The sequence below is a fragment of the Falco biarmicus genome, chromosome 1 (assembly GCF_023638135.1).
Source record: "Falco biarmicus isolate bFalBia1 chromosome 1, bFalBia1.pri, whole genome shotgun sequence".
Lineage (NCBI taxonomy): Eukaryota > Metazoa > Chordata > Aves > Falconiformes > Falconidae > Falco > Falco biarmicus.
The window spans coordinates 40,423,731-40,450,829 of NC_079288.1; the positions used below are offsets into that span (position 1 = coordinate 40,423,731).

Here is a 27,099-nt window from a genome sequence, read left to right on the forward strand (position 1 = left end):
CCTCCAGCACTGCATTCTCTGATTGGCAATAGTCAGTTTTGGAAGTTTGCAATAGTTGTAACTAAATGTATCCCCTTCTGAACCAGAACAGTGACTTTTTCTAGGCATAGCACAATGAATTTAGCTCTCATAAAAGCTTTTAACACTCATCTTCAAGGCTCTCCTATCACTCCAACTATCCTTTTTTTGGATATAAGTAGGCCCTAGGAACTTAATTCATGTCCTTCTGATACAACTGCCTCCTGCCTTCATCTCCCATACTCAAGAAGTGCTAGAGCAGACCTTACCATTAACTGAGTCCTCATCTTCAATAAAATCCACAGCACAAAAATGCATAAATAGGTAACTCAGAAGAGGGGGAGGGGGGCGGTCATAACCACACACAGAACACGCATCCAACACATAGACCACATATGGCAAAATAATGGTACACAAATATGCTCAGCTTTCTCTACAGTGTTCTACAAATCATTGCTCCAGCTCATGGTTCATGAGGCTTACACAAAATGTCTATCCTGGAAAGAACACAGAGTAAAACTTTAGAAGAGGCAAGCAAAAGAACCAGAACTACTCTAGATACTAATCTACGCAGCTAGCAAAGACAGTGCAGCCACTACAGCAGAAGACATGTCTTCCATTTTCCTACTGTTAATGAACTCTTGTATTTTATCATCACAATTCCAGGTTATTTCAAATGATCTTGGTGCTATTTCCCTTCCACCTTCTGCAGTAATCTCTAAATAAAATTAAAAAATCAGTACTAATGACAAAGGGAACTGCATCCTGCCTCTGTAAGCTTACAGCAATTCTGATCCAATTTCAGCTTTAGTTAATTTAAATGAGACATTTCTGAACAGAAAGGAAGATTCATCATTCACATAGTTAAGGGCTTCCAGTCCGAACTCTTACTGACCCCATGACTAAAGCACCCACAGCAGCCCAACAGGCCTTGTACTTTAGAGATCCCATTAACGTCTGTGGAGGAGATGGGCCACGAACAGCCTGGGGAGGACAAAATAGGTTCAACATGATAGATGCCCAAAGCCATTAATGATGCAATGAAAAATGTGACGGAGCAACTTTTGTTGAAACAACAACCATCCTTTTCTCACTCAAAAAAAATAGATATCCTATCAGACAGGTACAATGCTGAGTTTTATCCTATGATAAGGATACACTATCACTGTACAAGAACAAAACCAGCAGCACTTGGCCTTAAAATCATCACTGCCATGGATTTGAATCAAACTCCTAATGTCAGTAACACAACCTCAGAGCTGAAAACTCAAGACTAATCCCCTCTTAATTCTAACTGTCACTAAAAATAAAATTAGCACTTAGCTTGAATTTTCTGTCTCTGCTTCCAATTACAACTCATGACTCTCTTTTCCAGCTTGCTTCAGTAGAAGTAAAACCATATTTAGAAGGTTTTTTATCATTCTCTGAAGTTAGAGTACGTAAACCATTCTGTTTTAATTTGGGAGGGAGGGAATCCTGACATGGGCACATGCTGGGTATCCATATTCAAGGGAAAAAAAAAAGTAATATTCTGCATTAGACTTTAAGGCACTGATGACATCCACCTTCAGAGAAGTCACACAATGATTCCACTTACTGATCAAGAGTAAAGCGTGAACTTGATAAAGTGTGCTGTTTTATTTTATTTGCCATCTAGATGAAAGGAAGTGAAATATGAGAAGGACATCTACATTTCACACCTTTCCCTAGAAGTCAAATAAGAAATCATGACTAAAGTTATCTCCTGCAGTTTTTACAGTTTAGTAACTTAGTCTTCCTACCTTGCTGCTCTTCCACACACCTACGAACAGTTACTGAGGTTTCACCTGCCCCTGATTCGGTCATACTCTCTCCCCATTTGTACCGTGTAGGGAAGAAAAAAAAGCAGCAACACCAAGGCTACTTTGGCACGTGGGGTTGCACACGATGAGCAGCTCAGCAGCACCAGCAGGCATGCCCCTCCCAGCGATGGCAAGCCTTCAGGGAGCACAGAGCCTCAGAAGAGAGATGATTAGCCTCTGGAGTACTTACTCCTTTCTGCTAAGACGCCACTCAAGGCTTCCCAACAGACACAGAACACCTACCTTCATTCAGAGGTTCCGAGTTCAGTGATTCAAGCCCCACCCATCCACATTTCTTTTTATACAAAGTGTTCAAAATTTTGGTCATTTTTTCTCTAACTGAACAAGTTCCAAAGTGCAGAAATGAAGACCCTTCTACGATTCTCAAAGTGGATGCGCTAAAAGTAAGGTTGTTTGCAGTTTCTCTAGAAGATCCTTGTAACTGCATCAAGAGAACTACAGAACAAAAACCTGGCCACGTTTCACAATCGATTTATTTACATTAGATTTCCCTGAACAAACAATATTCAAGTAGAAACCATAAGTAGTTTACTTGAAAAGACAGCAGGCAGCAGAGAACTGCATCTCCTGAAAGCTCAAGCAGATATGCCGTGCAACCTTCTCCTCTTAGCTGGTCACTTGAACAGAGGGGTTCTGGCAACAAACAAAATACTATCAAAATCAGCATTCTGTTTGCTCCCAACTGCACGAAATAAAACACACATTAATCTAAATCAGCTGACTGGTTTTAACAGCATCATCTGAGCTTAAGATCTGCACACCGGTTTTTTTTAAATGGGATTTTTCAGCATTTTGGCATACTCACAGCACTTTTTTCCAGTGTTTCAGACCAAAGGTTATGGTTTAAAAACAGTGTCTAAAGATATGTCAAAGTGTTTTCACTTCAACAAGTGTCAATCAGGTTTCACTTTCAGTTCAACAAGGGGAAGTGCCAAGTCCTGCACCTGGAGAGGAACAACCCCAGGCACCCATACCTGCTGGGGACCACCCAGCTGGAAAGCTGCTTGGCAGAAAAGGATCGGGAGTCCTACTGGGCATGAGTGGAAGTGCTAGCCCAGAGAAGAGATGGATCAGAGATCTTATCAATACAAATATATACCTGAAGGGAGAGTACAGGGATGATGAGCCAGGCTTTTTCTAGTGGCACCCAGTTGCAGGACAGGAGGCAATGGACACAAACTGAAACACAGGAGGTTCTGTCTGAGTATCAGCAAAACACCTTGGCACTATGAGGGTGACTAAGCACCAGCACCGACTGCCCAGGGAAGCTGCAGTCTCCATCCTTAGAGATGCTCAAAAGCCACCTGGGCATGGTCCTAGACAACCAGCTCTAAGCAGCTCTGCTCGAGCAGGCAGCTTGGACCAGATGACTTCCAGAGGTCCCTTCCAACTTCAACAACTCAGAAATTCTGTTGTTCACTTTAGCCACCAAAACACACCTTTCTGTTTTTGAAACTATAAATCTGCATTCCAGTTCCTCTGGAATTCCTCCGAATTGCCTCCCCCACATTCAAATCTGCAGCAGCTATAAATGTGTGCACAGTAATGATCATCTTAACTCGAGGCTAAATAAACAGACTTCAGTCAGCACTGTCACTGCAGTGACACAAAATATCATGAGTTTCCTTTTGCTCACCAAACAGACAAATACAGATACAAAAATCAGACAGGAAGAGTTTAGAACAGTTTGTCTCGCAGATACCTACTCAATCCACAATGTGTCTGTCCAAATAAGTAAGCTGATGTGCCACAATCTGAAGTGATACTGATTAGAACAAGAAATTCACTTGAACAGCTGTTTCACGGAGTCTAAAATGTAACTCTACTCCTTTCTATATACTTTCAGGTAGGGTCTGAAAGTTAGACTTCACAAAACGCCAGAGGTACTGAGGTTTTCCCTCAGATAACCCCGGAGTTAGATTCCTTTATTTCCTCGTTGCAGAGCACAGCATCCAGGAACTGTAACACTTACCCTTGTCTAATAACACAGTGCTGACAAGCCCCCCAGAATTAATTCCCTTGGGTGAAACAGCAAAAGAATCTTTCAAAATTATGTTTTAGCAGTTGTCCAGAAAAGCGGAAATGTCCTTAAGGCCTGCCCATTCTTTCTCATTTCCACTCTCCCCAGCTGTACCAGATGGCCTAGCCATCTCTGTGCACCTTCACACTACTGCTATCCTGCTAACATGTTTGGTCTAAGAAGCCAAAGCATGCAATCATACACTCCACGCTCCCTCTTTTAAAAAGCTCTTTAAAAGCCAGCTCTTTGTCAGTCATAATTACAAATCCTCTCCACTCTCTGCCTGTGTGACCTGACTTATTTAGAGAACAGGTTTCTGAGGTTCCCATCCTGCAAATCAACCCCCTTAAACCAGGCACCCTTAACCACACAGTCCCAACTGTGGGTTAAAGAGGCATGTTCTCATGTGTTCTTTACATCTGCAATATATTCTTAATACTATAACAAATACTTGCTCTGTCACTCTTCAGTGCTTGTTTAGCCTTTACACCACTGTTGTCTAGAATTAATTCCATATAATTTCCGTCTCTATGGTATTGACACATTGCCCCATATTATTATATGTTGACATTCACAGCCACTTCATGAGAAAAAAGGTCCTCCATTAGATTCTAAATCAGTATCCATAGTAGACTCTAATGTGTTTCTCACTAAATTGATCCTTGTCATTGTCAGACACAAAAATACAACCAATACATTGCACACAATCTTTATTCATCACATATCAATTAAAATTCTCTAACAAGGAAAGACTGAATTCAAGAGTGACACCTTTATCACCAGACGGCTGGAAGTTCAACTCAGCACCAGCAAAAATAACTTACTGTGCCATCAACACCCTCCTTTTAACAGCCTCCTATTCCTTGTTTGGTAGCAACCCACTGGCCCCCAAAGCAAAAACCTCCAAAGATAGCACAGGGCCTGGGTCTAGTCTGACAGATGATAGCATTTAAGCCACCTACAAGGCCTTTTGGAGCATAAAGAGAATGCAACATCAAGCAAAAGCAATTTCCTCACAAAATCACAGAACGGCTGGGGATGGAAGGGACCTCTGGGGACCACCCAGCCCAGTGACCTGCCAGAGCAGGGTCTCCTACAGCAGGCAGCACAGTCTCGCTCCAGGCGGGTTTGAATGGCTCCAGAGAAGGAGACCCCACAGCCTCTCTGGGCAGCCTGTGCCAGGGCTCCGTCACCCTCAAGGTGAAGAACTTCTTCCTCATATTTAGAAGGAACTTCTTGTGTTGCAGTTTGTGCCCGTTGCCCCTTGTCCTGTCGCTGGGCACCGCTGAAAAGAGCCTGGCCTCATCCTCTGGACACTTGCCCTCAAGATATTTGTACGCATTGATAAGACCCCCTCTCAGTCTCATCTTCTCCAGGCTAAACAGGCCCAGCTCTCTCAGCCTTTCCTCATCAGGGAGATGATCCAGTCCCCTCTTTATCTGTGTAGCCCTCCGCTGCCCCCCTCCAGTAGTTCCCAGTCTCTCTTGAACTGGGGAACCCAGCACTGGACACAGCCCTGAAGACAGTCTCACCAGGGTGAGCAGAGGGGAGGATCGCTTCCCTGGCCTGCTGGCCATGCTCCTTCTCATGTCCCCCAGGATCCCGTTGGCTGCCTTGGGCACACTACTGGCTCATGGACAACCTGCTGTCCAAAGCAAGTTGTGTTTTGTTCCTCAAAGCATCTAATTCCTCAAAATACCCTAAACAGCATTACCATGTCCCTAACATGCTTCTGACATCACTCTGCATTTTCCACTCAGTAGTGATTTCAAAGCACACCAAATGGTGGTCGGTTACCACTGGGTATCTACTGCCAAGTCCAGAAGAAAACTGAAGAAACACTTCTTCAAATGCTTCATAGTTCTATTCTACCCCTTGAGAGAGCCCAGAGATACCTTGCCACTGCTACAGATTCATCTGCTTTCCAAAGACAACTTGGCAGGAAGTATAGCTGACTGTCCTGAAGGGTCACACAACTCCCATGGCCATTCCTCAGACACCATCACTGAACCCGAGGAACAGCAGAGCCTCCAAGCCCCAGCGCTATGAAGTACTTATGTACTCACGGATGACCTGATAGTTCTGGAAAACTATGAAATAAGCTGAAATTTTCAAAACCACATTACAACAAGCCAGGCATCCAGTAGCTCCCAAACTTCCTTGATAGCTGACAGCTAGCTTTCTGCATTTACAACAGTCCAGTTACTTAAAAGAAGAAATACTTGACTGTTTGTACTGTATTGTCCCTCCAAAATAAGGAGTACTAGGCCATACAGAAATGTTTATCTTCTCTACATCTTGTTACTTCAATAGACAGCTAAATATAGTAAAATGGTGATTATTAGCACATCTTTAAAGCAACAATTTCCCTCCCAATTAATTTTCAGTTCCTCATTAATTACCTACTCAAGTTTTCTTGATGCGCACACTGCAAGAAGCTGAATGCGCTTCCTGTAAATTAAATTGCCCTCAGTAATAACGATGCTCCTAAAAGAACTTTGACCAACAAAGAATCAAAAACCCATTCCACTGAATCTGCCTGGATGGGTAGAAGGCAGAAACCCAAAGCTCTGGACAGTGGAACTCTGGAGCTTGAACCCAAGCAATAAGCTTCTTTCACTCATGCCCTGGGTAGCAACCCTGACATAATAACAAGTAGTAGTTCCGGCCCAAATAAGAATGCAAACCAACTAAAAAAAATGATCAGGGATAATCGCTGTTGCTCACAACATCAGCCACCGTGGACTTGTACTCAGGAGTCTTAACGCCTACTGAGCCTGCAGATGGTCCAGACCTGTTTCTGTCACATGTAGTGACAAAGCTCCTGTAAATTTCTGTAACACCTGATTGTGAATGTCAAGAGAAAAGTGGAAAGCAGACCATCTGCAGAGAGATCAAGTACTTCATTCTCTGCTTCAGGCCAAAAGTACCAAAAGAGCAGCTGCAGTCATACGCCGTTGCACTCAGGAGCAGGAAGAAGGAAGCATGTAGACCTTTCTCCACGCAGAGCCAGGAAAAGATTTGTTCCAACAGCTCCTTTTTTTGTGTGTTTTTTCCTTGGCATTTCTTTATTCTCCTACTCTGTGGCCTGATCCTAAGTACAGGCACTGCTCTCAACTCTTAGCAACAATGCAAGGGAGTTGTCCAAGCTCAGATCCTGTCAAAATCCCTTTGCTAAGAACAGCAGTTGTATTAAAACCATTTAGTGGAACAGCAACCACTGTCTCTACAGGGAGGTGAACAGCACCGGAGCCACTTCTTCCTTGCACGAAGGGAACAAAGCCCCCCTGTACAGCAGAGCACCCACCTCCGTGTGGCTCACTGCCAGACCCTGCCCCACACTAACTGCACATGCAGTCAAAGCTCAGTTCCCCTATCCGAGTTTCTTACCATCTTTCTTTCAGATTGTTTTGTTACTGTTAAGCGTTGAAGTCTAGCTCTGTGGTCATACGCCTGAGACATTACTACTGTACACTAACGGCTGTGCAGAGAGTTTCCTTTCACAGGACACACATACCTAATGGAACTCCCCACCGAGCTGCAACAGGACTCATGTTGAAGCAGCGTCTAAAACATGCTTTTATGTTTTATCCCACTGGCATGAACCTGCATGGCTTTTCCTTCACGTTGGAGGCATGAGGGGACAGGAGACACCCTTCTTTACAGATGCAAGATTACTTCAGCATTGTATAGTCAGAACACAAGAAAAAAAAGTTTGTTACTACTCAAAGATCACTCATTTCAGCACAACAAAGGGGAACTTTCAAAACAAAGTATGTCTGAAATCAAATATCTGCTAAAAGCTTACATCTTTCAAGCCTGTCTAGATCACTAACTAAGTGGAAATGCACAAACAGACAACAGAACGAAAGCAGGGTTAGCATACTATACACTGATCTTATAAAATATTTAAGGAAAGCATGTGACCATCTATTCAGTACACTTTGACTGAACAATAGGCTGCACATAAACAATGCTTTGTTTCCCCAGACCTTTAGCATATCAGTATCTCAGGGGGAGAGGAAAGAAAGAAAGTTTAAGAAAGACAAATCAAACCACATACACAGGAACACATTCCAAACTTTTTATGGCACAGCCCCTGTAAAGTGTATTTAACATTATACACATTCTAGTTTAGAAATGGGCACATATACACACCAATAGATTCTGAAACCTTTAGGTTTTTGAGGAAACATGCACAAAAGAAACAATTCTGCTGGGGAACAAAGCTCTCATACCTACCTCCAGTCAGCAACTTCAGCAGGCTTGTTCTGCACTGAAGCTGGACAAACCCAAACAAGCCCATGCTTTAATAACTGATAATTATCAATTATGAAATTAAATTTAAAACCAGTATTTTTAATTCACCTGTTTAAAATTCAAAGAGGAATTTTTCAAAATGAAGCAGAATACCAAAAGACGACCAAGTAAACACAAATTCAGTTTCTCCTGAATCACATGGTTATCTGATCACAGTACGTATTCAGGAAGTGACCAAGGGACAAAGCGTAGGTAGGCTGCCTTCCCACTCCAAACCCTAGAGCAGACCCCCCCCAGAACTCAGCTAGCAAAAGTAATTTCCACTAAGAAACACCCAGAGATCATCATCATTTGCATGCCTTTCTATTACATTAAATAGACCAAAATCAGGCAAAAGCAAATTCTACGGGACCTCATACAGCACACCAGAAGTAAAATTCACTTGCTTACCAACCACACAGCAGTGGAAAGCTTGCACCCACAAAAATATTCCAGCTACAGGTATGTGACAGCAAAAGACTGACAGAAAGATGTGATGGGAGACTACAGGCTCTAGCTATGAGTTTATGAAATTACTGTCAGCCTAGGGACAGGCATTTCGTAAGTAGGAAGCAGGAAAAGTGTCCATAAACTGTGCTCTCAGCTCCACCCGTCACTTGGAATGCGGTGTTGAACTGCACTGTTTCTACACTGCAGCTGACCGGTCAGCTGTAAAGAAAAAACAGGGAGCTTTGTCTCCTTTTATCAAGAGGCATTCAAATCTTATCAGAAGACAGCCACAACACAGGCTACTGTTTTCTTTTTTTTTGTAGTAAGTGAGGGAGTCTACAAGAGCAGCAATGATCAGTCTTACTAGGAAGAGTAACTCACACACAACAGCTTACTTCAACCTTGATAAAGCAGTAACAACAATACAAAACCACTTCCCACGTTAAAACAAACACATCCTATTTATGGTCAGAGGGAAAAACTATTAAAATGTACCGTATCATGCCCTTTTACCTACTTAGTCTACCTACATTACTACTGATCAGTTTTTCTGGAAAAGGTGAGCAGTGGATATTCAAGACAACAAAGTCTTGAGGTTGCTTATATAGCAGCAGTTTTCTCTTCAAAGATCTGGCCCTTGAAGAAACTGTCTTTAAGACGAGTGACCCTTCATAAACCAAAACATTCTTGTACAAATGCAGTCAGTCTGATCATCACCATCTGAACACTACATGGTTTCTGTGATAGTTTATGTTATGACAAAACTCAAGAGATATTGAAGACCCTGTTCTCCAAAATCACAGCTACTACACGTTGTATGCTAGCAAATCCTGTATGAGCTAAAACAGCTATGAAGACAAAGAAGAGAAATAACAGGAAATATAACAATGTAACTAGAAACAAGTTCTACTCCAGAAATGTGTATTTTCCAGGCTTTTAGACCTGTAACACTAACCCTATCCATTATAAGCTCAAATGGTCATCAAAGTCTACACTCCCATGAAACTTTGTGTTCTAGATTTGCCTGCCATTGTCCTCATCTGCTCATCTACAGATTAAAACTAAATTAAAGCACAAGTTGATGTTCTAAAGCATGAGATTTCCACTGGATTTATGACTACTGTATGCATTTAGGCTCTTTGCTGTTTGCAAAGTGTTTCTTTAAACTGATGCCCATCAGATACAAAACAGAGATAAAAGCTGTAAGAAAGTTAACTAAGTTCTAGGATAATCCTGATCTGGACGATCACACAGTTTACTTGGAAAATGTGATTAATACTGGAGATATAAAATATTAAAAAATATTTTAGGCCGATATTTCTGGTCCTCACAACTACTACAGGATGGAGCTAAACAGTTCTGCTGCTAATGCTGCATTTATAAATAACTGGTTTTGAATTAAACTCGGAAGAATGACTGATGTTACACCAGAACAAGTTTTTGCTTGAGGTTCCCCCCTCCCCCCCAATAAAGCTGAAACATTGCTGCCATTTTACAACAACAAAATAATTACTTTTCTGTTATTGATGTTGCACAGGATACCACTGTCACCAAGGCAAGAGACCAACACTTCCATGAAAGCATCACCTCTACTTGTTCAACAGGCATCTGGGGGGTGGGGGTGGGGGAGAGAAAAAAGAAGCAGGGTCACATCATTAAGCAGAAATCCCAGGAGGTGACCAACATCTTATTTAGGGAAAGAGTCATTCAAATTTCATAAACCTACTGAGTGAATAAGGTAGGCAGAAGGGATGCTGGTATCAAAAGGGAAATTAACAATGACCCGAATTTAAAACACAGAACTCGCCCACACAGAGACACACTGACTCACAGGCGTCTCTGTACTGTAAGAATTCGTAAGAGCAGGTTGCATTCTGGGATATGTCAATTAAAATTAAGAATGAAATAACTGTGCAACGGTGCTGAATGGCATTTTCTCTCAAGAGACCACAAGTTCAAATTGAGATTTCAGCTGCGCAATCAGATTTCCATTCTTAACTCTTTCATTTCCAATGCAATTGATCACCTCATGACAGTATTCCCTTCCCTTCCAATTCTCAACTAAATCCAAAGACTTCTACAGGGACCTATCCTGCCCGAAGCCCTAAGTTCGCACTGTGACAGTATTTCTACCACAACTAACGAGACATGAGTTGTGCCAGAAAGCCAGAAATTGCTACGAGTGCTATCAGAACCAAATCCAGAATTCCAGGGACCAGTAAAAAAAATAATCATAAAGTGGCATAGTAATAGGCTGAAGTGTGCTGCTCAACTAGTCAAACTGTGCAATGGTGTTGAGAAATTTGTCCTCAACAGTTGCCAGGGCAAATATTTACCTTATTTTGTCCTAGTAAGAGTAGTTGTCCTACATCACCTCACGTTAGCTCCCACACAGTAACCGTGTGCGCAGGCTGTTCCCAACCATGCCTGACAGCAAAGTTCAGAGCCTGCATCCATTCTGGATGAAAACAGGAGCCCACAGGGCCCTCTGGGTATTCAGTACTGCATTCCCACCACTATTACGAGAAATAACAGTACAGCAGAGCCACAAAACAGTGCTTCTACTTGAGGTATCCTGTGTGAAGTGCCCAACAAAGCCATCTTGACGTTTTTCCCCAGGAGAACATGGAGCTGAATTTTATGAGGGAACAAAAGTACCTTTTTCCCAATTTGTGAGCCACCCAAAAATACAGTCTTCGTAATCCACAGAAATATTAAAAACAAACACAGTTTAAGTAACATGTTTTGTTTCCATCATTACCTTAAATTTTAAAGCCATCTTTATCTATAATTTACAACCAAGAGAAAGCTAATTCTCCCTGTCATTTTATAAAAAAGCTGTAGATTTTTTAGAACAAAACATTTCAGGGAATTTTAAATACAGGAAGGGGGGATAAGAGCATGGGGGAAGAACACAAGAGACTTTGTAAATATTTTTGTGACTCCAGTTGCCAAAACAGTATCCACATAACGTACCTGGGCCAAGTTTCTTCGAACAAGAAAATTCAAAGAGCAACAATTCATTAAATACTCCCACACATTTGCAGTATATTTATACATGCATACACAGCTCTTCAGCTGCTGTGGACACAACTCTTCCTTAACTATCTTGATGTACGTGGCAGATGCTGATTTTACCAGTGTCTTTTTTTCTGGAAAGTTTCTGAAACCCGGCCAAGCTCAGGATGGGTGTTACACAATATTTGCTATGCCTCTTGGTAGAGGCAGAAAGGAATAAAATTACATTTTATTTGTGTATTGAAAAATTTGCGTTGGCACTGTTAAGCTGAAATTTTGCAGTGTCAGCTTTGTGAAAGAAAGAAAAAGAAAAATAAACAAAAACTGATCCCATGTAAAGGAAACACAAAGATGATTTTGACTGGAATCTCAAAAACCAAGAAGCAGAAAAACTTACTGGATTAACTGTGTGTCACACTAGATTTACAACAACTTGCAGGCAGATGTTTCAGTTCCTATTTATACACCAAAACCAGCAGCCAGATTTTCAAAATTGTTCAGTGGGTTGACGCAGCACTCTAATTAATCTCCAATCATATTTGGAGTTGGTATATACTAGCTTGAAAGGTTTGAAAGTCTGTCGCCTCATTTTTTGTTGCTTATATAGCAGCAGTTTTCTCTTTGAAGATCTGGCCCTTGAAGAAATGGTAGGAAAGAATACACTTTTAAACCCAACATATTAAGAAGGGCCAAAACCTCTTCAGCAATGGATCTGAACAACATTCCCCCTCTCGCTTCACATTCTCATAGAGTTGATGGAATATACTTACTTTTATGTTAAATACAGAAGCTGCAACTCAAAGTTCTGTCTGTCACTGTTACACAAATAACAAATCAACAATTCTTTCCACCTCCTTGTACTCTTGCAGCCAAGGGAGAAGGGTGCAGTGTCACCTTCTGTTTGCTTCACATTTACCGAATGTTATCCGAGGAACCTTTTTTGCTATCTCCTACATCTAAAGTGATTGATGGCTGCTGGTTTTGATGTAATTACAAATGGCTCTTCCCTCCAGAAATAACCTGATAAAAAGAATATTGTACCTTAGAAGCAAAGTATTACCCTTAAAAATTGCCAACGGTATGCACTAATACATAGCCCTGCTATTGCTATGCCACTACCTGGTGTCATGACTGTCACTGACAGATGAAAAGCTGAACAGGAAAGAGAAAAGAAATGGGATGTGATAAGATCACATCATAAAATACAAGATAAATGTGTCGCCATGACCAAGATGCATTCCAGCCTCAGGTAATAAAACAACATGTCATGGTAGAAACAGAAAGAATGACCCAGATGAGATGAAATTGCTAAGGACAAATGCAGAATGTTCACCATCTAGCATACATTTACTCACATTTACATATGCTAATGTGAGAAATACAATTTTTTAAAACTATTGTAAACATACCATAGTTCATTCCTTTTGGGCAAAGAGGAGAATGAAGAACTAGAAAGAACTTACTAAGTTTATTAAAAAGCCAGGGGTGGGGGGGTGGGGCAAGAATAAAAGGGGATGGAAGAAGGAAAAGGGGAAAAGAGGAGGGGGAGAAAGAGGAGGAGGTGCAGAGAAAAGAGACAGGAGCTGCAACACCAGGTTCTAACACTCTTACTGCTAGGACACAACACCCTGCAGAAATGAATTAATGCCATAACTAGCAGAGTTAAGATGCTTTCCATGTGTTTTACTAAATATCTACTAACTTGCCTGCCAGTGCTAGAAGGCAAGAACAAGTTTTCCACATAACTGATGCGTTGAAATTTCATCCAGAAAACCATTTGCTTAACTTCACCCAGCCACCAGTGGTAGCTGGCATCCACTCTCATCACCCAAGCTACATCCCTGACTGGGGAGGAAGACAGGACTTGTGTTTCCCCTCCTCTTTGCAAACCAGCCACAGGGTTTTCCTGTAACATCTTATAAACTATGCAAAGCGGTTTTGAAGCCCTAGTCATGGCTATGTAGGTTTCCATGCATGTGCAAACCAACGCATTAGGCACACCTTCAATTCTTAAGTTTTGGGAATGTTTTAAGTATTGCCATTCTGATGCACCAGGAAGGTGAGGTTACAGTCTCACGCTGTCAGGAACTGGGTAGTCAAGTGCTGCTTTAGAAGGGGCCTTCACCCGCTCACTTTCTTTACCCAAATAAGCAATGAGTGAGAAGACCCAGAGGGAAATACCTCACCCATGAAGTCCAGCCATCTCTCTCATGAGCATTCAAGAATCCCATAACCCTCATGTGACATGAGGATCACTTCTCAAATACTGAGATACGACTGTATTTATAAGATCTAGTAGCAAAAAAAACAAAGAAAAAAAAAGAAAAAAAAAGAAAAGAAAAAAGCAACTAGATAGTGAAGAATTTTGTTTGCAGCACACCAGCTAATTCCAAAATATTACTGACTCAACAGAAAACAACTAAGGCATGATAATGCACAAAAACCAAGCAGCATTTAGAGGAAGTAATGAAACGATATTACTTTTGAAGTTACCAGCACAAAAAAAAAAAGTGTCAGTAATCCAGGAGTTCAAGGGGACATCTCATGGCCAGATGCTGTGAAAGCAGCCAGAGTGAGATTTTATAATAGTAAGCAGCATCAACACATACTCTATTTAAAAAAAATATATACGATTTACAAAGTCACTCTACTTTCACAGCATCTGGCATTTAAGTTGAAATCTTTTACAGCCCAGGAAAAGAGTGTTTGTAACTGTTCCCTCATTAGAGCATCATAAAAAATGATCTACAAAATGTTGCACGCTTAAGCTACTGAAAAACCATATCTGCGATTCATCACAGACTTAGAATGGCAGAGATCACCAAGACAGCCCATCTGGGCAACACAGGTCTCCTAAACCATATTGCTGGTTTTACAGATGAGCTGATAACCAATGTAATTGAGGCCAGCAACATAAAGCATCTGCTGAATTAAGTTTAAATGGCAATACATTCCTCCTAATTCAATATATACGAACAATAGGAGAATTATTCTGGTCACCACTGCTACCATTAGGAAGAAGGTTTAAGGAGGACAAAATACTAACAGAAGTCAGCAAGGTGACTGGGAGTATACCATGTATTTGGGAGAAAATCAGTGTGACCTGATGCAGAACCACAGTGCGTTGCTCCAAGAATTTATGCCAGTATGAGACAGTGGTGCCATGGAAGAGCTTCTAGCTACCATTTCAGCTTAAAGAATTAGGGTCTGGTTTACCAGTGATTAACAAGGATTCAGGCAGGCGTTGATGGAGAAATCCAGCCACCAGCATAATCTGTTCTATAAGTAATTTTGTCCATTCAAAACAAAATAATTTGTTCTGCGTTACTGTAGTGCAGTATGGTGTGAAGTACACCAGGTAGCCTTACACACTGATTTCCTTATAAAATCTTTCTCCACAGCTACTTGCAATTTAACTTACTTTCAAGAGCCTGTATTAAACTCCTTAACCAAATAACTCTCTCTTATTTAAACTTGGAAATCTTTCATCTCTGCATAGCATTCTGGTATAAATACTGGTTTATGTCTTTGTTAAATGCATCACAACACCAACTAGCTAAGGCCCACATGCTGCCATGCCCAGAAGCCAAAAAGGCCTTTATTCCCATAACACTGAATTTGCCGGAGAATTGTATCATCAAAAGAGAGGGATGCAAATAGCTTCAGATGCAAAACTTGCTAGAATTATTTGAAAAAACCTCTACAATTCAAACAGCAGAATAACACTGATCATACAGAGGAACTGTTTACACGTCAGGGTTCTACCATCCATAAACAAATTGTGCTGCATATCTTTTATCAGCTTTAATGAATTACAAGTTTGTAAGTTGAAGTCTTCTGAACATTCCAGATGATTCTGATCAGTGTTACACTACACACATCCAAAGTAATGCTACTTAAATTATATCACCTTCTCATTTCCTCCATATATGTATTTTTATACATATATATACACACACAAACACACACAAAAATACATTCTCTACAGTATAAAAACAAGCTGTCACATTCTGGTTTCATTTCAGGCTTTCAGGAACACCTCTTTCTCTGAACATAACAGTAGACTGGCTTTGAAAATTTTACTAAAAATAAAAGTTCAGAGCTGTACCAAGTTATTTAGCGTGCAGAGGCAGAAATTCCAAAGCTCAAAAATTCTCCAGGTTTACTTAGAACAGTTTTCACTTTATTTTTTGAACGTCAAAGAGAAGTGTTGTGATGCTAAGGATAGATGTGTGGGATTAGCCAAAAGGGAAAACTCAGGCATTTCAATTTCCTGCTGTAAGCAGGTGTGGGCTTGACTCATCAAAGAGGCAGAGAACACCACTGAATGTAATGAATTTTCATATTACTGCAGTATACAGGGAGCACTGAGTCCACGGAATCACCACCCCTGAGTGAGACAGAAGAGATCTTGCCCAGGCATTTGTAGATATAAAAAAAACATGATTCCCCAGAAAAAGATTTTAGCCCCTGCATGCTCATCAAGCTTCTCTCAGGTACAGTTACAGTTGTTCACTACTCCGGCATGCAGACAAATGAGTAAAAAAATAATCCCAAAGCCTGGCTGCAACCTCATGAGATACATGAGACACAAAGGACACCACGAAATTTAAAACTATCAAAGTTTGAGGTTCAGTTTTCCCTTTATTCAAGTATTTGAAATACGCTCTCTCTAGTTTCAGGATTTCAGGAACTGCATTCACATTTAAACTTCTCCTCTTGCTATTTATTCCATGGATGGGACACAGGGACGAATCATCAGCCCCTCCTCATTCTTAAAAAGAAAAAACAAAATCAAAGAAAACCTTTTAACAAACTCCTATGTTCCATTTCTCACCAGAAACAAAAGCTTTGAACATAAACGAAGCATCATCTCTGCTATCCTATCCTTATGACTATTAGAGCTACTGCAATACTAATTTCCTTCTCTTACCTCCTGTAGTATAAAGTCTGTGCAATGCTATGAAAAATACATAGGCTAGTATGAAGTAACAAGGAAGACTCCCATTAACAAAATTACCTTGGAAGGCAGAGTTAAGCAGAAAAAAGTTTCCATCTGCTATGAACCTGCATATGCATCCCTAAATTTTTCTGCCATTTCTCCCACAAAGTCATTGCTGGGCACAGCTGAGCTTTGCTGAGTAACATCAGTCACATTGAAGATGCTACTGAAACAATAGTAGTTTTCAAAAACGTGAAGAACAGGGTCTTTTTTATGCTCTGCTCCATCCTCGGGAAGATCTGAGCAAACCAAATGTATATGGAGCTCCCAGGCCAAGTCATTTGAGACAGGAAAACCCTGTATTGTCTTGTTTCACCAGCAAGAGTAGTTACATCAGATACTATGCACATGCTTCTGCACCCCCAGGAGGAAGGTACAGCTCTTCCAAGGGCCTCATTCTTGTTCAAGATGCCACTCCTCCTAAACCATGTAAGCCTTGCTTCAATTTTTAAGCTGGATCCGTTCACTGGTCTTGCCCACAGAATGGCCCTGAAAATGTGTGTTTGCACAAGCAAGAGGGCAACTGTTGCATAATTTGGCAAAGCAACAGCCAGCAGCAGAAAAAGATAGGACATTCTTAACCCAGTGAAGCTGAAGCTCCCATCTCACACAGCCATACCCACAAATATTTCCAGAAAGGAGAACAAGCAGTGGTGCAGTCTGATATTTTAGTTTCCTTAATTAATCGGCATTATCTTAGAAATACTAATTCTGTGTCTCAGAGTGGTATCTTAGGGGGTGAGGGGAGGAAGTAACACTTCCTTAAATTAGCATAGGCACTTCAAAAGTTTCAGGGTGGGAAGAAGCAGTAAGAGAAATAAGTTACATTATGTTCCCTACACCTTTATGGCATACTGCAAATGAAACAGGAGCTTTTTAGAAGTTTCCCTGCATATATTTGCACAATTTTGCTATCACAGAAGAAATTAACTCAGAGCAACTGAGTAACAGTTGAATGTCCCCCTGTGATGCAGGAATAAGTAAAGCCACACTGAGAACATGTCATAATCCTCACAGAGAAATGCCCTATTATTTAACACCCAAATACAGACATACAACTTTCACCCAGTGGCCTTGACCTGACTCCTACCAAAGTCAGTATCAAAACCTTAATTTAATGGCAGAAGTGAACCCCTCAGAGAAGAGCGTTTTGAGATTAAATGTTTGTGAACAGCTGTCTTAGAGATGTCCAGCCTGTGTAGTTTCAAATGCAACTGCTGAACATGCTCCCCCCCCCGTTTTATCTTCCATAATGTGTATTTCTATGTTATGAAAGATGTTGAGCATACATACTTTTTTTCTTAAAAAAAACCACAAAGAAGATACCTTCTATTTTTAGCAACTGCAGTGTAACAAGCAAAAAATGCAGACAGCCTGATTCTCCCTGTACACCAGCTCACCTCACAACCTTTGGGACAGGTGGCTGAGCAACAGGGCCTTGGGAAGTGCAACTGCTGGAATGCTTTGTTTGGTATGCTTGTCCCTGTTACAAAGCTGTATACAAGCAGGCAGACACACAAGATGGACATTACAAACCCTCACACTCCAACAGCACACAACAGCACTTCCAGGAGAACATAGTTCTTGCAACAACATTTTCAGAAACAGAACACCTGCATTTTCCCAACCTACATGTTGTGTCCTGCTGCAGCTCCAGATCATCCCAGAGACGGTAAAGGACCTCACTGTGCAAGCCCCTGTATCAAGGGGTAAAAGCAGATCCAGAGACACCTCGGTTTTGAAGTTCAGCACCTGAGTTAGGCAGTAACTGCCTAAAAAGTTAGTGTATCCACCCTCCTGTGGGGAACTACTGCCTCTGTGGCAGGAGCTAGCAGAAGGGAACGTGTGCCTCCACTCAGTTCCTCCAAGATGTAGTTCAACTTCTCAGTAACTGAGTCCCGAAACACATTCTCTTTGCCCAGCTCTGCTACAGAGGTCCCAACTGCTGGCAAGGGCTTTACTTTGGGGAGCAGGGTAATTGCTGCACCTCTTCAAGACTACAGAGCATGTCAGACCTTTTTCAGGTCTATTATATATGAGAATCCATGGGTGAACCTGATCCACGTTACAAGTTAAGCTCCCTTCTTTCTTGCTTTTTCTAGTATGACTTGCCCAACCATTTGGCAAATGATGACGCTTTTGCATGCTGCACCTCCATGAACATTTCTTCCACACGATTACCATCACTAGTACAGACTCATGTCAGGTATGTCACTAATACATTAACTACTTTTTCATCCTGCCAGATCTAAGATTTCATACTCTCTCACATCAGTATCATCCTCTAGCAAAATGCTTCAGGGACAAAGTGCTGAGGAAGGGCAGCCCTACTGAGTTCAGTGCCTGAATCTGGAACGTTAGCCAAGTATTTTCTGAAGCAGGAGTAACACAGAGCTGAAGAGCTTTTGGCAAAAGTCACTTTAAGGGACTCCTTTCTCCTTCACAACTTCATGGCCCTGAGGCAAGCCAGTGCTTAACACTTCAGATCCAGATCAAAGCTGTATGTCATATGACCAAATGTATTTTAACAGTTCCAGACTTCAAGATCCTTCTGAATTTCATTAACTCAATACTTTCTCTCGGGCCACTGCAGAAAGGCAGACTGCAGATGACTGCTGAAGTTTGTGCTGAGTTTTATCCCTCAGCAGGACGGGGAACGCCAAGGGAGAACACCAAGCAGGTGACCACCTGGTTTTTCAGCACTTGTTTCTTCGACCAGTGCTCGCAGGTACAACGCTGCTTTTGTGGCCCAGAACTTCAGAAAGCGCAACTATTCCCAGCAGAAGCCAAAAGCATAGGTGTAAGTTACTCTTGGTGATTCTTAATTATTTCACAACCGTCTTTATCTAAACACATTAGGTCTTTAGTCAATGTGGCAGAAGTCTGTTCTAGTATCTCTCCCATTTTTGTCTGTATGGATTGTGTAGGCTTGCCATTCACCTCAAAGTCATTTAGCCATTTGGCTTAGTTTTACTTGTGATAATTAAAGCTAAAAGATTACTTTCTAGAGGCCCTATAACTGCACAATTAATTTCTCTGACAGCTCACAGTTTAAAACTACTGTCTTTCATTAAGCAAAGCATTCTCTAATACACTGCTGCAGCATCAGACTGATCATTTACTTTGCAAAAAGACCTCAGAATGAATCAAGCCCTTCCTCCATTAAGAAAGATAAAATAATATATCTCTGTCTGATCTTCAACTATGACACGCAGCTTGAAAATTATATCCATAAGGGTTTTTTGTTTTGATATGGAAGAAGAATTTACAAGTTAACTGAAATGCATGACCTAAAGTGATGAACTATAATCTTCCACTCTGACTCAAGTTTTTCCTCCTATCAAAATAGAAAACCCTGAAAACAAGAACACAGCCCTACTGCACAGGTCAAGAGACATCAAACACACCTTCTTTACAGTTAGCATTCTGCTCCTTACCTCCAGGTTTTTTCCTTGTACTGAAAAAAACAAAAACCAAAATCCCTATAGATAGACAGATGCTAACTACATCTATCTAAAAATCAACATCTTATCTACCTAAAAATCGACAACCTATTGCATGGAACTTGACACGTACAGCAACTCCTCGTGAGGAAGTACAAACAGGACCACATACACAAAGAAAATCCCTTCCTCTCTAAGAAGTCCACAGGTAGCATGCACACGGAGAATCACTCAAACAAAACCAGGATTCAGTCACCTCTAGCAGGCAGGGAGTGATTGCAGAGGCTGCCTACAGACAAAGAAATGATCACTCAAGGGCCCAGCTGAAAGGGCTACTTTCCCCTCAAGGGAACCAACATCCTATTTGCATCAAGAAATGATTCAGCCTTCTGTTACCGAGCTGGACAAGTAGAACACAGCATGATCACACCAAACTGAAGCACCTCTAATGATTCCTGTGCACCGAACCTAAACAAATTCATAGATGTATTCTCAGTAATGCATTATTGTTGCATTTTCTTATCCTAAAATACTGTGTTTTAAGTTAAAAAGGCACAGAAGAAAAAGAAGGGTTAAGAAAAAGATAACCCCTCATCCTAGTTTGAGGAGCAGCTCTACCCTGCCATCACCTGAATTTGTAGGGTTTCCTGAGGCTTACAAGGTAGATGAAGGAGGTTAACAAGATAAGCACCTATACATTACAGGACTCTATATGATCTCTATTTATTTAAATCTAGTCTGCAACAGCTTTACTCTGCAAAGCCCAATGACACTCCAAGGTAAAGAATAATATTCAAAATCTTTTCCCACAGAGCTACAAGTCCATTACAGTTACTCAGGTGACAGCCAAGAGGGCTCTTAGTTTAAGATAACATTTTGAGGGCAAAACCGAAGTTACTTCTTTGGTATGTTCAACAGCAAAACCAAAGAGAAAGCAACAGAACGCTGTATGGGAAAAGCAAACATTTAACGAATACACAATAGCAAAGCTTTCTTCTTTAAAAGCACTATTTCTAGCAGTTCATGTCAGAGAGTTCCTTAGATTTATTGAACAGGACGAGAAGGTCAAAGAAAACAATGGCTTGCTTTTTCGGGTGTTTCACCAGTTAGTGCACCAGAGACAAAAGCAAAACCTCTCTCGAACGCTCTGTTAGAAAGAGCAGCTCAGCTTTTGCTCTTAGTTCTTCGCTAAAAAATGAGAACACAAGTAAACAGCCCCTTCCACCGGCCGAGAGCCACCTCCTTCGCCCAGAAGCGGAGCCGGGCACACGCGGCCGCACACACCGCCGGAGCCCGAGGGGAAAGGACGCAAGTTTCGCACTAACCTGTTTGAGTTCCGCAGGCATTTATGCCCAGTGCCGGCTGCGCGGTCCCTAGCAGGGCACACCTCCAGCTTCCTGCAGACCCTCCGCGGACCTTCTCCTCTGACAGCCGCCAGAGCCCCGTTCCTCGGGCAAGCCCGCTCCTTTTGTAGCCCGCCCAGCAGCCTCGCCGCTGAGCCCCTCGGCAGCCTCCCCACGGACAGAGCCCATCCAGGGCAGGCACACCACCGACCGCGCCGCTCCCCTGGCACAAAACAGAACGCCAAGCCAACCCCCAGCACGGCCGGCGGCTGCCTCCCGCCAGGGCCGAGCCCTTCACATGGCTGGCCCCGGCGGCTCCGTCCCGGGGGGCGGCACTGACGGGCAGCCGCAGCCGGCGCGGGCTGGGGCGCGGCCACGCCCGGCGCGCCGGGGAGCGGGGGGCGCCCGGCGGCCGCCCGGCGGGGGAGGCGGGAGAAGCGGGGCCGCCTCTGCCGGGCCCCCGGCACCGGCCCGCCCGGTGCCCCCCGGGGTTTCCCCGCGTCCCGGCCCGCCCCCCGCCCTGCTCCCGCCGGGCTGCGAAGACAAAGAGGAAAAATGTCACCGAGCGAAACGACTGTTACCGGCGACTCTACACCCGCGAACCTGCTGCTGGGGAGGGACGACGGGGGGGGCCAGAGAGGCCCCCAGATGCCGTCTGCACCCCCAGCGCGGCTGCCTCGCGAATTACAGGAAGGTCTAACAAGACAGCACAAGAAAGGAAATCCTCTCACTTGCTTACTTTTTGCACTTGGAGATTAATACATCCCTAACGCACCTACACCAGCGAAAGATAATCTTCCACCACAGCCTCCTCCCTTTTCCACCTTACACAGATGCAGAGAGGCTTACAGCACAAAGTACAACTGGCCTCATTTTTTAAGAGTTCACCTGCCCACAAGCCTGCCCGCATTCATTAAATGATTGTCTTGATAAATTACTCATCACCAAAATGAATGCCAGATGTGCTGTACCTTGCAGTCACCACATTCTGCAACAACACCTGGGACCTCACTGTGTGATACAGCACAGCTTTCACGTTCATTTATTGCTAGTAAACTGGAAGTACCCAGCCTTCAACGTTCCATCTTCCAGCAGGCAGCCAGACTGCAAGCCTCCATGAAATTGCTGGGAAGGAGGAGAGCCTCCCATACTTCTTACTTGAAGATCTGATCCTTCTTGATGCCTTTTCCACGAAATTGCAGAAAGGGTAGGTATTAATAAATAGATTAAGGCATCAAGTCTGAAGAGACCTAGGTAGGTAGGTGTAACCCAATCTTGCCAGCATCTGATGTCTTCCCCCCACTCCCCCCCCCACCCCCCCTGCCCAGGACCACCCGGGGCAGGTGGGCATGCCTCCCCAGCCCAGGACCGAAGCCTTGCCTCCAGCTGTACACAGTCAGCCAGGCCTGAGAGGCAGCCGGCTCCATCCTCCCCAGCACTAAATGACCAGCACCACTTGCAGTCACTGGCCGAGGGGTAAGGGTTGCTTTTCCTCTTCCATATGTGGGTCCTGCAGTGAACCAAAGTAATAAATAAATCCACCCCTGAAACAGCTGGTGGCTGGACAATGGTAATTAGGGAGTGAAAGCTACTCCCTCAAATTATAGAGACTACCTCTGGAAAACAGGGCTAGTCAGAGACAGCAAGACCAGCCATAAAGCAAAAAGGAAGGTACATTACAATTTAATCTTCTTCAATTATCAGAATAGGTGCCTTTGTACAGTGTCTTTTCTTCCCAGCTTCACATTCCCTGAAAATACTAAAATGTGCCTCCAGTATCAGTGTAATTAACATGTTAATTAACATCCTACCAGATCAACATGAAAAGGTGGCATCTCCTATACTGACATTTAAGACCAGAAGGAAGGTTTCAGACCTATTTAATCCTAAATTCAGCTTTCCTGTTACTGCCAGTGTCAGCATTCCAGCCAAACATTAGAGCTAAGGTTTTCATTTTCGGGGCAGAGAACAGGGCAGAACTGTGTTACCCAACTCCAATCCTAATTTGTTTAAAAATAAATGCCAGAAAGGTTGACAAGGGCAATAGTAGATGTTCCACAAGGTTTAGCTGAAGCAAAGTTATTTGCTTCACTGGAGGGAAAGAATATGCTCTATCTACAGCGGAATGATTCAGAGGCAACTGGTAGTGGCCATTAATAAAATACTTGAAGGCCAAAGCAAAAGGGACACATTTTGCATGAGTCTCCCGGACTTTTGTACAGCACTCTCCCCCCCTGGCCCCTTCTCCTTGTCCAACTTTTCTTCGTTAACAAACGAAAATAGCTCAACTTTTGTTGAGGCCATGCTGGCATTGAAAGTACCATTCAGTTTAAGCATGCACATGGATATGTGCCAGACCTTTATACACTGTCAAAGAAAAAAACGTTATAAAGTCTGTATCTATAGGGCACTGAAGCAGCTACTCTTGCATGCAAAACGATGAAACTGAAAACCTTCCTGGATGGACTTGCCAATTCTTACTCACATAAGAAGTCTCTCATGTTGTAAACCCACAGGTATTTGTCCAAGCTATGCAACATTAGCATTGCTGAATTTTGAAGTCCCACCTTCTGGAGTTAGGTTGTTATTTAAAAACATAATTTTCCATTCAAAACTATAAGAGATGTTTGTAGGCTTTCTGCTTGTAAAGTAAATTTTGAAAATGTTTTGACTCAAAGCCAACGCTTTTTTTATAATTATTTTTTTTAAAAAGGCAAAATACATCTCAAGCCCTCTTATTCCTTAGCTGCTTGCAATATTTTACCAGCTTATATAATTCTGAATGCTGGGACTTGGCAGTGCTGAAGTAAAAGAACTAATTACCTAAATAAGAGTAATGGATTAGATCCCTAACATTGTACTGAACTTCCAAATTCTGGCAACAAACACTCTATCCATTAGTATCAGACTGCTGACTACATCACAACCTCCCCCCCCGCCCCCCTTTTTTTAAATGAACCTTAATTTCTTAATCTGTCACATTTTTCCCAGCTGTAAAAGTAGGGTGAAAACCTTTCTTCTGAGAAATTAAAATCTTATAAATAGGAAAGGGTTTAATTCTCTGCAAGACGGAGTAGTACAGTATCTGGGCCAAGCTCCTTTTTTTTTTTATTTTCTCCCATTACCTTTAAAAAATTCTCCATCACTAGTGCTGCACTACAGATTGATCTGCTCTCAGAGGCAGTAAAAATGAAATGGTTTACAGCTCTGCCTGGAAACATAACATATGGCTTCAGTGATATGTAACTTCCATAAACCCAACAGAGCAAGAAGGCACAAGATGAATCAAAAATCCCAGCTAACCATATAGGCAAAACACCACAACCATCCATGGCAACTCTCTGAATTAGATAGCCTACATTCATATAGGTACTTCCACGCTGAGGGTATTTTGTTGCCGTTCTGTGAATTTCAAGCAGCAAATATACACGGTGAGAGGACTAAAGAACATGATGTGTCAGTGTGCCCTACTGTAACGATTCTAATACAGACAAATGAAAACAGACATTGTATCTCCAAGATACATTTTGAAATTGGTTTTCCTGTTACCATTTCCATAATTTTTAAATATATTTGAAAAGTTATGTAAACCCTTTCAAAGCATCCATACTTGCTCCAAAATGGCTGTGTGACTCTAGTAGGACAAATCCACCAGGATACTTCTAACACTTCCATCAACGTAGTTTTGACAATGTTTTTGCTTTCATACTGCAAGGTTAGAAATGGAGATGAAGCCAGACTGCCTCAATCAGGGACTACTTGTGTATAAATGGAGGATGATTTTATGTGCCACCCTTCTTTAAGAATCCAGTATTAAAGAAGATGTCTAAAGGATCACAAGACTGAAGAACCACATGGCAAAGAGGAAGCAGACACACCTTCTGCAGAGGGACACGATTAGGTATTTCAGTAAGTTCAGGGGTTTTTCATTTGTATACAAACACAGCTTCCATCTTGCTACCTTTAATATCAGTCAACTCCATTTCATCCAAGTTGTCATATGACAGGATGAGAACAAGGACAGCCTGGTGACAGCACTGCTTACATTAGAAATAAAGGACAGAGGAAGCTACATGTCACTGCATATAGGTCGCAGTTGAATAAATGACCTATGTTTCTTCCCAGCAGCTTGATTTAGATAAGAATCAACTAATTTTACAGGAATAAACCCAGAAAAACCTCCTCCAGTTGAAGAAAAAAAATTTTAAAATACCATTACTTTTATAACAGAATGACAACAGCAAGGAAAACAAATCAAATTTAAGGTTGGTACTGTGACCATAATTTCATGCTGTAGTTATTGGAAAGGAAAACAAAGACACTCAAATGCAGGAAAGACATATGCAGTATTAACCATTTTTCATTTCTTCGATTTGGTTTTAGTTTTGGATTTTCCACATGATTTGTGCTGTATTTGAAGCTGCACATCACAATCACTTGCTCAGAAGATACCAGCTTAACATGTCATTCTCTCACCCAGAGGGCAAAAATGTGGTTTGCCATTACACACTGGATTGATAGCCGTCTGTACAATCAACTGATTTTTATGGTAATTACTAACCTCCTCAAACCAAAACCTGAAGCTGTTTTGGATTTTCTTCTGAAGAGATAATTAAGGTCTCTGTATGAAATTTTATTGCAGAGCAAGTTTCTTGAATTTGAAATACATATGAAAATAAGACTGCAAAAAGTAAGAAGAGCTAATCGAGATGGGTTAGAAACATGGAGACTATGGTTCTTTTCAACTTTTAACTGCAGTATTCTAAAAACACTCTGCCAGAAGCTGAAGATACATTTTAGATTAAGTCCCTAAAATGAACTCTGGCAGTATTCTACAGCATTTCCCAGTCACCACAACTATGGTTAAAAAAATATTCTCTTCAGCTAGTAATTTGGTAGCTTAACAAGGAAAGCAGTTTTGGTTGGTTTTTGGTTTGTTGTTTTTTGATGATTTTTTTAAAAGATATATTTAAATAGTGTTTAAACTGTGACATTTATTTAAATCAAAGGCTTTAATTATAGTTGGCACACAGCCTCAGGCTGCCCATGGTCCTCTTTGGCCATTCTGTTCTCAGTCACACCAATGACTTCAGTGAATTACGCCAGATTTGTGACAAAGCAAGCGAGAGCATAATTTGAACCATTAACAAGATGGCCTAAACTAGCGAAAGGCTCAGTAATTTGTTAATGTCATCATAACCCAGCATTCATTTGGGGCTCTTTCAGCATTAGTTTGCAAGAGTTTACAGATACTGGAGACAGCTGAAATGCAATTGTGGAAAATTGTTGGTTTTAAAAGCCAAGTTGAACCTTTCAGGTCCAAATCTCAGAGGGCTCAGGGGAAGCGGAAATTGCCTGTTTGCCGGTTTTAAAGTTTCTGCAAAACATTCTTGTGGCCACATGTGGATCTGCAAGAGTAGAGGCTTACGAAGACAGACCGACTCCTGTGCAATGCCCTGTTGGGATAAAGGTCTGCTTTGCTTGTACACATACGGATCAAGGCCTGTATTAGTAACAAAATCTTTTCATAAAAATGAGAGATACAGTGCAAAAAGGTTTTGTGAAGGTTTTAAATCTTTCTTCCTCAACATCCCAGCTGAACTAGTACAGTAGTATGCTTGGGAACTAAAATGTAAGAGAAAAA

General features: G+C 41.9%; 1 protein-coding gene across 13 annotated transcripts in view; it reads right to left on the reverse strand.

Annotated features, from left to right (window-relative positions):
- ARVCF (ARVCF delta catenin family member) overlaps positions 1-27,099 on the reverse strand; it is a 290,550-nt gene that overhangs the window by 135,163 nt on the left and 128,288 nt on the right. Inside the window, exon 1 of one of the 13 annotated variants that reach the window (XM_056338394.1) lies at positions 21,438-21,939. The exons of 10 other annotated variants lie outside the window; for them this stretch is intronic. In XM_056338394.1, coding sequence (XP_056194369.1) covers positions 21,438-21,458 — 21 coding nt within the window. In that variant the 5' untranslated portion in view covers positions 21,459-21,939. Of the gene's footprint in view, positions 1-21,437; positions 21,940-27,099 lie in introns of those variants that run through there. 2 more of the 13 variants (XM_056338443.1, XM_056338397.1) reach the window with 2 other exon arrangements.